This window comes from Rhea americana, unplaced genomic scaffold (genome assembly GCF_003343005.1).
Source record: "Rhea americana isolate MKP2758 unplaced genomic scaffold, rheAme1 scaffold_109, whole genome shotgun sequence".
Lineage (NCBI taxonomy): Eukaryota > Metazoa > Chordata > Aves > Rheiformes > Rheidae > Rhea > Rhea americana.
Genome location: NW_028185139.1, coordinates 3,038,862 through 3,052,759, shown reverse-complemented (window position 1 = coordinate 3,052,759; position 13,898 = coordinate 3,038,862). Strand labels below are relative to the sequence as shown.

The following is a 13,898-nucleotide window of genomic DNA, read 5'->3' as shown; positions in this document are numbered from 1 at the left end:
CTTCTATTTGCATTGAAACCTTCTTTCTTTACTAAATAACATGGAAATGCTTTGCTAGTGCAGATATTTAGAGTGTTCTTAAAGTAGTTGTCCGATTAATTTATTTTATTCTGTTGATATGAGAGGGTCTCTCTCAATTATGTGTTTTAACAGCATTTTAGTAGTCTTTAATTTGAATGCCTCCATTATAATCCATACCTACATTAGATTTGAAGCTATTTAGATTTCTCTACGTTCTCTAGGGGTTGAAGCACCCACACATTTTTCATGTTCTTTTTTCTCATTGTCTTTCATCTTCAAAGAGTCTAATATATTGCATTGCATCCTAGTTTCTTGTGTTGTTCTCAGATCAGTTTTATCAAAAGTTTGTTTGAAAKATCTGTTCTCTGCTTGCACCTCTTTGTTTATCATGTGGACCCTTGAGTAGTCTCAATAGTCCTATAATCTATTGCTTGAATTTTTAGGTATTTTTTTACTTGCTCTAAAACATCAGAAAATTGAACACTCCCACTGTTTGGAATTTCTGGTATATAGACTATAAACATAAAAAGCAAGTTATTGGCTTTTGAAAGACTACCTAGGTATACTTCATTCAGCTTATGAAGGGGGAATTTCCTGCTTTCATTTGAAAAGTTTGAATGCATTTTAGCTTGGCTGACTGCTGCTGAATCTATGTATAACTTAGTACAGCTGTCTTTGACGATAGAACTTCAGGTTAGTCTCTGTTGGCAGTTGCTGTTGATCTGCTGTTCCCTTTTTAAGGAGATTTTGAAAGCAGGGGACTAAAAAGATCTAGATGTTAGCTGTTGGTTATAATCCTTCTTTAATAACACCAACTTTTTGTCAAAACTTTTTACAAACTCCAGTAAGTCCAATACAATCCCATTTCAGAGTTCCAAAGATAGCCTGGTTGCTGGAATGTTAGAAAGTCTTCTTGTGCTTGCTGGACACTTAGAAAAAAAAAWAATAAAAAGTTTTCTGAAACTTAGTAGAGCTCAGTCTGAGAGTTTAAGTTTCTAGTTACTCTTCCAGTTGTGCATATCTTCCATCTTCCATCTTTTTCCTTTTCTGTGACTCAGAATCTCGCAGTCCCATTTTGCACAAGTACAAGGAACTCTGGATTCCCCAGTAACATAACGAATGGCTTGTCTTTGAGGATACTTTGACTAACTGTTAACCTGTTTAAAAAAAAAAAAAAAGTTTTGTAAAATTTCCAGAACTAAGCAGAAACGAGATCAAAATTAGAAAAATATTTGTATTTTTCCACTTTTACTGCTTAATTCTTGACTGCTCTGAAGCATGGATTTAGACCATAATCTCCTAGAGAATTTCTGCCTGTGGCTCCTTCTAGAGCCTTCACTCTGGTCTGCTGTCCTGCAGCCCTTTGAAAGCACTAGGTGAGAGTTCCACTCTTTTATTACTATCAGTCCCTTTTTTCAAGTGACCTTTTGAGTAATCCCATAAAATGATCAAAGCCAGTCACTAATGACCTGTTATTTTCCTAATCCACTCCTGAAGTTCAGAGTTGGAAAAATCACCTTGCCTTGAACAGTAACTAGGGACGCGCTGTTTYTGTGAAAGTTGACTGTATCACGAAAGAGGTCTGTCATTTCCCCYGCCCCTGACACGCGCGTTTCTTTTTTCCCTAGGACAAGAAATAAAACCTAAACCCAAACCCTGCAGACTCTGCAAAAATATTTGTAAAATCCGTTTGCATATTAAAATGTAACTTCTTACAAGTAAAATCTACTTCTTAAAACAATGAGAAATCTATGATGTMAGGGGTCACTAAACCTCTTTTGCTCCTATACAATCATCAGCAGTGATAACTGCATAAATAGCTGTCTTGAGCTATGTGTCTATGCAGGATGAGGCATTTGGTTACTTGGAAAGTGTCATATAGTTTGGGTAGCTTTGTATATTAGCTAGAAACATAGTACTGCTAGATACTTTTTTTTTTTTTTTAATGAAAGGTAATGATAAATGCATCTCCTGCGCTGTACACATATTCACTTAAATTATATTGGCCTGTTGCTATTGTTCTAGAATGGTAAAGAGTCAAAATATTGGAAGTCATTGGTGCTAATGTATAAACAGATGAAAAACTTTTTTTTTTTTTTTTTTTTTTTTTGGACCCAGAAAGGTGAATGAGAAGAAAGGTAAACGAGAAGAAACTTTTGCTTCTGAAAAGCCTGGAAGAAGTGAAGATAGTGTCCATGTATTGTCATAATATAGTTAGCATGGTGTGTAGGCTAATGACAATATATAATTGTCATATCTAGTGCTGTAGACTTTTGAAATTACATCACTGAGCTTAGAGCACTTACTGATTTTAGAAAGCTTGGAAGGGATGGAATGTGTAAAACTTTTTGCTATATTATTATGTTATATATTGTTAGAATGAGAGATATTTCGCCTGCAAGCTGATTGTACCTCCTCTTAGTTATGTCTTTGGAAATCACTCTCAGCAGTGTGACGTTTTAGAGTGGCCATCAGAGTCTAACTTTTTTTTTTTTTTCTTTGACTACTGGCATCATCTGAGAGAGGAGTGAAATCATCACTRTTACTAAATACTGCAACTCTCTGAGAAGAGACTGTACGAGAAAGAAACATCACCCCTATGCTTATCCTGGAAGATTTACAATGTGAGGCGCACTTCTCTCCTAGCAGAATTGTGAACTATATTTCAAAATTGTCTTTAAAATTCATCATCAACAAGGCAAGTCTTTAGATGAACTGATATCCTTCCCTGTAAGAAAGACAATACAGCAGTCCCCCCCCAYCCCAGTTTTGGGGCATACAGTAACCCTTCTGATCTGAAGCAGAGGCAGCAAGCTTCAAGCTAACTACTGCAACTAGCTGATGCTAGCAGCTGTCTTCCTGGCAAGCAAAAGTGTTTGTGGCGGTTGCAACCAGTGTCCTTCCCACTCACGCACCGAAGCTAGCAAAGTGATGGTATGGTTCCTCTTTAACTAAGCGGCAGTAAATCCTGACCCTGAAGTCRTTTTATTCATCTGTAGAATAATCATAGAAATAGGAAGTGCTAAGATGTGTCCTGGGAGGCAGGCTCCCYCTTCTTAGCATGTTTGGGAGGGTGTTAACGAAACAGAAGATCACTGTGCTCAGCTCCGGCTCCCACGTATTTTCATTTATGCTTTCAGGCTGTAAGTGATGCAGTTTAAAGACATAAGAGTTCCCACACAACAGTAGCTTTTTTTGTAAAGATGAGGCTGGCAATAAAATGTATTTGTTTTGGTTTATCTATTGATTTGGGGAATTAAGGTAATAATTCACCATTTAAATATGTACTTAACCTGGGCGGAGGTTTTAACAGATCACGAGGAAATGACTTGACAGGCTTACCACTTTCCACTGATACTCAGTCTGTTTGTGTTGCATGTCTGGTTATCTTTTCCATTTGCAGAATCTAAAGTGGAGTGTTTGATTAACTTATATGAGCTGTTTGGTTCCTGAAAATATATTATGAATTAAATCCCATTACTGTGCACTGACATCATTCTGAGATAACTTACAATCTTTTGTTTAATAACTGAATATTATTAGGCTGTTACAGTGAGCATATTAGCATTAAAAAATAGTTTGGGAAAGTAAAGAAATATTTGAATTCTGGAGTTATGAGGGCATACCAAATAGGTGTGTCTGTTTCGCTATTTAATCATTTTTGTGTAAAATGTTACTTTTGTGGTTCTTGATGGGTCAATATTTATGTTGTCATTTAAAATGATGTGTGTGTTTCTCATCAGATCAAGTATTCAGGTTCAATTTTGCCAATCACACCACCCCAAAAATCATTTCCAATACAAATTTTGTATTAAAATAAGATTTTAAAAAGTTCTTTCTAGTTTACCCGTAGGTTTCTGTCTGTCTATATAATTCTGTAATTAATGTGAAATAAGTCAAGTTAATATTTAGCATTAGATAATTTGAATTTTTGTAGTAAATACTTTTTCTTTGTTATAGGTGATGAACAGTGAAAAAATTAAGTGCTTTCTCTTCCAAAAATATGCAGGGTCTGGTAACTTTGAAGTTCAGTAGTCAACTCAAAAGTTTGCTGGGGCTAACTAATGATTCACCAGAGATTTTTCAGAGATATTTTGTAATCTGTCTAAAACTTGGAGAGGTTTGCTATTGCAGCCATCTAGTAATTTTTGGCTCTCTGGAGGAAAGAGAGGCCTTTTGATAAAATAGATGAAAGCATTCTATTTTTTTCAGTGAGTGATACCTATAAGTAACTTAGTGTCTCAAATTGGTTTCACAATGCCTGTCTCACTTGCCAAAGTTTCACAATAAAATATTAATAATTAATTTTATTGTAGTTATATTTACATTGTTTAAATATTTCTGTTCATCATTAATTATGCAAAGTATTAATCTAAATGTTAGTAATCCTAGAAATGCATAATTTACTGCATATGTCAGTAGGACTAGTAAAATCATGCCTAAATCCTGTTGTTCTTTGTCTATACTCAACATACAGTAAAGAGAGCTCCTAAAGACTGTTCTGCTATACCGTAAGCATTAGATATAGATGTATCTTTTAGACTCTAGGTGATGTGTAATTATACTGTAAATTTATAAATAACTATATATTATATTATTTATACAGATAATCCTGTTGCAGTTGCAGTTCTGTCTTAGATCATGCAGGTGTTCGGCAGTGAGGGGCAAATACAGAGAGAGATTAGGACAGGAAGTGTACGCTGCAACGTGCGTTTGAAGCAAGCCAAATCTAAGAGCTGGAATTTACATATGCAGTAGAGATTTGGCTGGAAGCAGGGTATTGTTTCYATCTGGTGAGGCATTCTGTGTGGGCAGCTGTCGTGACCGTACCTGTCCAGTCCTCTAAAAGAGTGAATTTATTACATCATGAGTATGGCACAGGCAGCCAAAGCGAAATGGTAAAATTGGCTCTTACCTTACAAATTGTTTAGTTAAAGGCTCTGTTAGTGAGGTTTTGTGCTATGTGATAGAAAAAGGGAAGAGTGTAGGCTTGTCATGTATATGTAATGCATATCCTCTRCATATGAGGAAAGAAGTATTTTCTTGTTCGGGAATGTTTAGTGCACAGTGAAACTGAAAGGATGTGAGTGTTCTTTATATTAACATCTCGTTGCAGTGAGTGATATATTGACAGAAGAAAATCATTAAATTTCTTGTGTTGCAGTATCTTCAATTAAGGCCTATCAAGGAATTTCAGAAACAGTTGTTGAGACTTGAGTTGTAGCCTGTATCATCCTAGCAACTGTTAGGACACRATGTTTATTAATAGTTTAATTTTATTTTTATTTAACTACTCAAGATATTGGCTGAATGACAGATGCCAATGAGCATTAAGTAGTTACCACAAATTCTTCAAACTTGCTTTTCCTTTAGTTAGCAAATCTGGAGAGGTAAAAGTCCTAGAGAAGCTAAGCTTTTAAGGACTTACTAATTTTAACATGCAAGCTAGATAACTGATGTAGTACTAATTTTTCAGACAGTGGAATGATAAGAGCTTGGTGAAGGAACAGCATATTTTTCACACAWTAAAATTTGCTTGAAACTCAGATTTTAAGGTGTCGTAGCAGAAGAAAATTCTGAGTACTTGGGCTTGCTGTTGTTGTTTTAAGTTTTCACTTAGCTATCCAAGATATGTCTGGTGCTGTTATTTTTTTGTTAAACACATAGACGACAGTAGATTTGCAATTCCATACTTAAAAGTCTTTTATGAACTTCTACATTATGCTTGCTGTACCCATGAATCAGATGCGTATATTTACCTGATTGTTTACATTCTTGGCTGCTAGATATGTGCTTCCTACCAGCTACAATTGAACTCTTTTTTCTTTTTCCTTTTTTTTTTTCAGTGTGGGAACTTTGCTGTTCTGGTGGATGTTCATATTTTGCCTCAAGGCTCCAGTAAAGACACCAGCTGGTTTTCAGATCATGAAAAGGAGGTATAACAAAAATAAATTCTACTTCAAAAGCATGTGRCTGCGGGAGAAAAAGTTGGATTGCACAGAAGTGCTCAGAATTTTTCAGTGTTATAAGAATATTGTGGTTATACCTACACCTATACCTATACCCTGAACAGTTCTTGTCGGACCCATAAGTCAACAATATGTGCTGTTTTKGGGTCACTACATTACCACTTGCTATTTGTCTTTTAATGGTTAAAATCTATGTGTGTGTACATGCGTGTGTGTGCCTGCTGTTTTGATTCTTCTGGCTTAAATATGTTTTAAGTTTAAAAAAATATCTCCCGTGAGTGTTTGCAAATTACCTTAAGTCTGAGTGGTGAAAAATGAATTCTGACAGACACATTTTCTACCGAGCTTGTCAGCGAAATACCCTTTTTATTAGTTGCTTTGTCTTCTGAGAAATGTGAATGATTTAGAGAGTAAGTGCAAGAAAATGTTTTCCTGAGTGTGCATGATCAAGTATAGTAGTAGATTCTTTTTCTCTTATTGAAAGAGATTCCCAATCTTTATTTTGAAATCTTTTGTTTAAATGCCTTGACAGAGGGTGAAATCGTGTAAAATCAGTACATCGGCAAAATTAAGAATGTAACATTCATGAAATTCTGTGCGAGTTCTGCTAGGATCTTGTGATGAGTTATTGGGAGGAGCCCATTTCAGTCTCTGTGGGAACTTGAGAAGTTCCCTATTGAAAATGAATGCAAGAYATGTTTCAGATGCCTGTGGACTTTCCCGCAAGTCTCTGTTACGGTAGTTTTCAGCAGATAGGTTTTCTAATAATGGCATAATTAACTTGTCACTACAGAGCATCCTAGTATTTCTCCAAGTAATACATTTGAATAAAATTAAAAGAAAAGATTAATATTCTGAGAGAGTGAAAGCAGAATATTTAATAGCATGTGATTCATCTAATTTGTGCTTTATTAACCAGAGAAGAAAATTTTGAATTTAAGTGTTTTCAAACACTCAGAACTTTTAAATTTTTATTTCAGGCAGTTTTCAACAGTTTTGCCTTTTCCACATTCTCCATAATGGTGGTATGGCTCTCTTTGCTTGTCTGTCTGACAGTGAGAATAGCAGATGCTTCTCAGACCCCTTGTAACACAAACTTGGTATCTTCTGATCCTCTGCTTACACTGGATGAAATTCAGTAGCTGCTTTTTTTAGGAAATGGAGCCCTCTCGAAGGATGTTACGTGGGTATGTGCCCGCAACCATGTGGAAGCGCTACAGCAGAAAAAGAATCGCAGTGTAATGGAGCTACCCGGCCGTGCCTCTGCTGGTGATAGGATTCCCAGGTGGAAGGAGGGAGCAGTGCCAGCTGGTCCGCTGGAGCTCCAGCTCCTGCTGGAGTGTGGATTGTGTAGAGCAGGCTGGGAACTGAATGAGGGCACGCAAGCGTGAGGATTGTGTGAGAAAGTACAGTGCACGTTGTGTAGCTGGGCCTTTGAAAGAGCACAGTTTGCACACTCCTGTCACGTGTAGCTAGAGTCATCTTGGAATTGTCAAAAAATGCTGCTAGATGCACATCARTGATTTGAGGCATTTTGTGTCTTTTTCTGTCCTTCTGCCCCTTCTAATTCTCCTTGCTGCTCTGTCCTACCTCTTTTTTTCCCCTGAAATAATAAAGTCACACCTTTTCCTTTGTACTTTGAAAAAGTTTCTTTTTTTATGGTTTCTGTTCATGCCATTGTTATGGTCTCTCCCTGTGCGTGTGTAAGCTCTCAGTTATACATTCTTTTTAGCAGTGGGAAATAAGCAGTGACGATTCTCTTTAAAATCAGTCTTGCTTATAATTTCATAAAGTCTATATACTACTTTATGGAGGACTATTTAAATAATATTTCCATAAGCATATCAGTTAAATATTTTGCATGTAAAGTAAGGAGTTGCATGCTAATCTTTATTGTTGCAGAATGAACCAAATGCACAATTTCAACTACTTTCTAGACCCTTTCATTTTAACTTGAATACTAGTCCTGTTGAAGGAGTGTGTAGTGAGATCGCTTTAATGAGCTAAACAGAAGAATAAGTAGATCGTATGTTTTGTAAGTGTATTCTTCAAGCTGAAAGGAAATTAATTTCCTAACTGTAAGGAGAAAATACTGTTTCTGGTTCACCATCGTATATGCATTACTTTAATTTAGAGCAATACATTAACATTTTGTTGCTCTGCATACTTTCTGGATTAATCAGAGGTATGTTTAAAGCCAAGTTATTTTGTTTTAGATAGTAATAATATAACTTTGTTGTCCAAACACTATGGAAAGGTAAAATGATATCTTTGTATTCCACAAAGTATCATTTCTGTGAGCACATAGTAATGCACAGCGGAAAATGAGAATTACTGAGGGAAAAGGCTAAAATATGTGCATATGAATTAATCTGAAAACTTGTTCTAGTACTGGAGAGATTAATGTTTGCTTTTACTCTAAGTTTTTTTTTTATGATAATTCTGGCTGAAAGGCCTGCTTTTCTCTCTGGATTGTATATGATTTTCTTTGTGCTTTGCTGAAGGAAGTATGCAAGATATAAATGGTTGTGTTTGGGGGAGAAAAATCAAAATGAGCAAGAGCGATTAGGTTACTGTGACCTGACTATCTCCAAGCCTTCCCCAAAATGTAGCACTGTATTGAACCAGAATATTTGCTGTATTTTATTATTGGAGTGGAATAGTGTGTTGACAGTTCCTGGGAGTATTTTCCCTATATGCTGCTTAAATTTCTCATGTTATGGTACATTTTTAGCATGTTGTCTTTCTTTCATACTTTGGTTGCATGCAAATGAATTTAGGTAATTTGCTATTCAACAATGAGTAGTAGGATTGTAATGTCATAGCTTATTTCCTCTCTCCAGTGAAAATTCTAACGTTAAAGTCTTTCTATAAATAATGTGTTTCACATCATACAGTGTATCCTAGTTGAATCATAATGTGCTTCCTCCTTTATTTTGCAAAATATATAAAAAAAATTATTTGATTTTTTTTTYCCCCTTCTTTTTCTCTTATTCCAATTCTTTTCTGAAATTATGTGCTTCTGGTCTCTGTTCAGTACCTCAGTACTTGATTACATGTATGTTTTTCTTTATATATTAAAGGGAGTGATTTGATACGGATTTTTGTTGTGCATCTATGTGCRTGTGTGTAAATTTAGATCTAACTAGGAAAATGGTTACTCTTCCAGGAGCTCTGCATGATGCTAGAAGATGTGGTAGCTTCACGGGTCAAACACTATTTGGAAGCTCCTAAACAACGTGGTCARTGGAAATCGATGGAACATGCAGCATCTGCTCCTTTGTTTCTAACAGGTAAAAACAATTATATAATTTATTGTAAAACAAAKTATTGTAGAAAGTGTTGGTTTTTACTTTTGTCATGAGAAATTGGACATCAGGAAATCCAGTAGTCTCAAAGTGTCTGTTTTATAATATGTAAAATCATTTCAGCTACATTATTGAAAATATTAAGTTGGTTTCAATTTTCTATATGTTCATTGAAAAAAAGAACAAATTTTTTCATATGAGTCTTTCATTAGAATTAAAAAGAATAATTGGTATAATCTTGGATCTTCCAAAATTGATGGAAATCCTGCTGTTTTGTTTATTTGATCTGGTTTCCACTTAAACATCAACATTTTTTAGTTAGAAACAGTACTACTTCTCCTTCGGACATTCTGTTCACACTTTATATTTTATTATGATATCAAAAATGGCATTTGTCGTTTCGTGGCTGTTTCTGCATGTTTGGCAACAGGATTGACGTACTTGGACAATAGAAACAATAGAACAGTAGAAAGAACATTGAATCACAACAGTTCTGTTGGGTGTGTATGTGTGTGTGAGAGAGAGAGAGAGAGAGAGAGAGTGGTGAGACAAAGATGCACTTAGGAATATATCCCTATTTTAAGCTCATAGATACTGATTACGACAGCCTGCGTTCTAGTGTTTGGGGCTAGATCGGTTGGGGGCTCTAAATAGCGTGCCAATTTTTGTGTAACACTATTGCACTAGCTGTTCTGGTCACCAAGTGTGGGTGGTAGGCTCTATACTAGATAGGGTTATCTGTTGGTGTTACAGCGTAAAATCAATTTRATTTCAAATAGTTTTCAGGAAATAATGACTTTGGATTATTACCAGCTTAGAGTGCATTCTAAACCTGTCACAGAAAAGAAGGGCAGTAATAGGTGTTTCTTACATTTCCTTAAATATGTTGGAATACTTATCTACTAAAATATTAATTCTGCAATGAAAGTAGTTATATACTTACAGTGTGCCATCAGTGTACTAATAAAAATTTTTGAATTTATATTATACTAAAAATCTGAATTCTGAACAAATTCTTTGCCTCTCAATGTTTTGAGTTACTGTAAAGGTATATTGCTATAAGATTCCATTTGATGGTTTGTAACTTTAAACGCTATTATCAATATTAACATGAATTAGTTTTAGTAAGGAGAACAGATTAAATATTGTATTGCTGGCTCAGTATTGCAGTCAAGAGTATTGAACACTTTGTAAAAGTATGAAAATATGTTAGGAATAAGTGGGAGCTGGTTTGTTATGGCGTGACATGAGTGGTTTGTTTGTTTTTTCTTTCCAAACAAGTACAGAATATAAAATAAGCAAAAAGTGCCTTGGGCCATTTAAAGAATTTCAAACTTTTTTTTCTCCCCTGCAAGTGGGAACCTCATTTTATCCTTTTAAAACATTATAAATATTTATAAAACATGTACTTTTCTAGTTCTGACTAAATAAATAGAATTTTCTTACAGTAAAAGCAGAGGGACATCACGAAATGTGGGAGAAAATTTATTCTGTGAAGGTGATTCTTGTTTGTTGATTTGTTTTTTAACTGAGAAACCATTTTTTCCTATTAACYGTTTTATAAAATTTCCTGCTTGAATAAAAAGTATGTTTTCAAAAACAMTAATTTGGTGAGACAGAGCTGCCAGACAAGCTAAATTTTTATATATGCAGACAGATGCACTAATTTGAAGGAGTTCTTAAGATTTTAAGGTCTTATATTTTCCTTTATATCACAAACTTTTCACTCAGAATACTGGTACACTGTCTTAGGATTGGTGAACTGATCTTCTGCATGACCTTTTTCCTTATTTCCTGAAAATAAAGAAACTTAAGTAATATGCATTGGAAGAGGTCATCAGTAATGTGTATGATTGTTTTTGATTACAGAATATTTACTTTGGATGAAGCAGAATAACTGTTATATCAATTTTGTCCACTTTAGTATCACTGGCATTAATTAACAGTAAAAAATAAAGGAAGAAAACAATCTGTGATAACAAAMGTTTGTGTTGAACAAAATTTCAAATCCAGCTCTTTCTGTTCTCTCAGCCCTTGTTGCTCAGGGCTGTAATTTGAAAGAAAGAGGTGTTTCGTTCAAGTCTAAAAATCAAGTTTGTTCAGGTTGGATTCAAGTTTACTCTTACCTGAGAAAGAAAGAATAGGTGGGTGTTCACCAGAGCAACTGGAACCTGCCTCTAAGGGACCGACCCTTTTAGGTGAGCCACATGTCTGAGTCTCTTTAACAGCTACAGCTCAAGCATGACTCCAAAAGCTCTTGTACTTACTTTCCTCTTTAGGACCACAGTTGGTCAAAGATTTTTTTTTTTTTTTCCCTCCCCCACCAGCAGGTTGGTGAAGCACAACATAGCTGGTCAGTGTGTAGCTTTTGCAGTATATGAAGAAATGTGCAAGTTCTGTATGTGGATACACGTGTATTCTGCAGGTGCTGCTCGTGGAATGTTTAAGCCTGCAGCTACTGTTGCGTTTGGAGGCTACTAAAAGTTTTTGAGCTCTTCAAACTGAATGTGGTTTCTTTTACTCAGTTATGCATGTCTGCCTAGAGTTTTACTGCTGTGAAATCCCTACTGTTGCAAGGAGAAGCGTATCTACAGAGAGAATTAAAATGCTTCCTTAAGATGCTTTCTTAGCTGGCTATTTTATTTATGTCAAGTATCCCTGGTCAGCACTTCACCCCTCTTTTAACTTGCATCTTTTCGGGTTGCTTTTAGTTATTTGTTCTTCACATTGCAGGATGTATTCAGAAGTTACTAGAATCAGAATTATTAGGCCATTATTAGTAGAAATTTTAGATCAACCTTTAACATTGAAGCATGTTGTGTTGGGATTGTCCTCAGAAATAAAAACCAAGCTACTTTACTTTGATTATCAGGTCTGGTCTTGCTGTCAAGATCTGCAGAACAGAGGAGAGGCTGTTACAATGGCTACCATAACTATTTAGAAGAGAAAATTAGTAGATATCACAATTCCTGTTTAATATTATCTTTAATATTAATACTATTTAATACCACCTTCCAATTTTATGGCACATAAGGTAAATATCTTCATACTTGTTAATATACTTTTTTTTCCATTTAAGTTACACCCACACAGCAGTGTGTGGTGGGTCGCATACCATCTCATTAGGAAATCTGTGGGTGTTGTACATAGGAGAAGAAAGAAAGAAAGAATGGAAAAATGAGTGAAAGTAGCCAAGACAAGCAAGTTCTTCCTATTCTTCCTTCTGTCTGAACAATTTCCCTGCCCCTCCCAAATGGCCAGTGTGAATGATTTGCCAAAGTAAGCTTTAATTTAATCTTTGGACATAGGCTTTGGTATAAACTCTCCATTTCCTGCGTTTAATTAATGTCCAAATGTGTTTGATTTTGGTTTGTTTTATTTTTTTTAAGAGAAAATTAAAATGTAATAGATGTTCAAAGATTTAATTTTGCCTACATCCAGTCTGCATGGACAAAACCGTGTAAGAAAAGCATTGATCATGTATGTTTCAACAGCATTATTTGAAGTTCAATGAGTAAAAATCAACCAATAACACAAGGCATATATTAGTGATTTTTGCTTATTCATTTAAAAACGGTACTTAACTACTTCACATTACAATTATATAATTTTAAAGGTTACATCTTGTGTTTATTTATACACCATACATTTTCACTTTTTGCTGCTTGTACTGCTCGGTAAGATRTGTTTTTTAGTGATGTTGTCAGGCACATAATGCTTGCCTAGATATAAAAAGACCCAAGACAGGATAAAAGCAAAGCCTATTTTTTCATGTTTCACAGAAGGTGGCTGTTCTTGATTAAGAGCAAAGAGAATTAAGTAACAAGAGCTATAAAGAAGACTGGGCAGAGATTTTAAATATGGGGGATTGTTAAAGGGAAAACTATAGAAAATTAAGAAAGAAGGCAAAGTTTACATGACTAGAGAGGAAACAGTGAAGAGGATCCTTAAATAAAGTATGGCTAGTAGAAATCCTCACTGAAGAAATGAAAGGAAGGAAGAAGGTATCTTGTAAAGTGACCTTCTTACTCCTCCTCTTGAGGGAGGAAGAAAGTTAATGATATTTATCCTACAAGTCATCTTCAGATTTTTTTCTCATTCCTTCCTTAGACTCCTTCTGGGTTTTTTTTTGGTTTGATGATGGAACATTTTTACTCTGATTTCAGATTTTTGTGTTACACAGTTCCTTCTACAAAGACAATAGAAAGCATGCTGTCATATGGCATGGAGAACTTCCAAGTTGATTTTTTTTTCAGCTTTCCTTGGGACTGTGTATGGCTTTTTAAAAATACTTTTAACCCAGTTTTCTAAGATAAACATACTCATTGTGATCATTCTTTTTTCTCTGTGTATGTCTGTTGGCCCATCCATATTCCCCTGCAACTATGTTTTCCAAATGCAACTGAACTTATTAACAGGTAGAAGCCTAGGATATTGAATTCTGAGGCGTTAACTTCAGATGAGATTACTGAAATGAAAGACTGGAAAAGAGTGCAAGCACTGTTATGAATGGTGCAATCTCACAAAGAATTGCAGTGAAGGTTCACGTCTTAATAAATTTCAAGGAAATCTTTAAGTTATTTAAAATACCAAGGAATGC

General features: G+C 35.2%; 1 protein-coding gene across 6 annotated transcripts in view; it reads left to right on the top strand.

Annotated features, from left to right (window-relative positions):
- SLX4IP (SLX4 interacting protein) overlaps positions 1 to 13,898 on the top strand; it is an 85,685-nt gene that overhangs the window by 32,595 nt on the left and 39,192 nt on the right. For all 6 annotated transcript variants that reach the window (XR_014896712.1, XM_085312015.1, XM_085312006.1 and 3 more), the window contains 2 exons: positions 5,868 to 5,957; positions 9,160 to 9,283. Coding sequence is in view for 5 of the 6 variants with exons in the window: in XM_085312015.1 (XP_085168141.1) it covers positions 5,868 to 5,957; positions 9,160 to 9,283 (214 nt within the window). In the remaining variant the exon portion in view is untranslated. The remainder of the gene's footprint in view (positions 1 to 5,867; positions 5,958 to 9,159; positions 9,284 to 13,898) is intronic.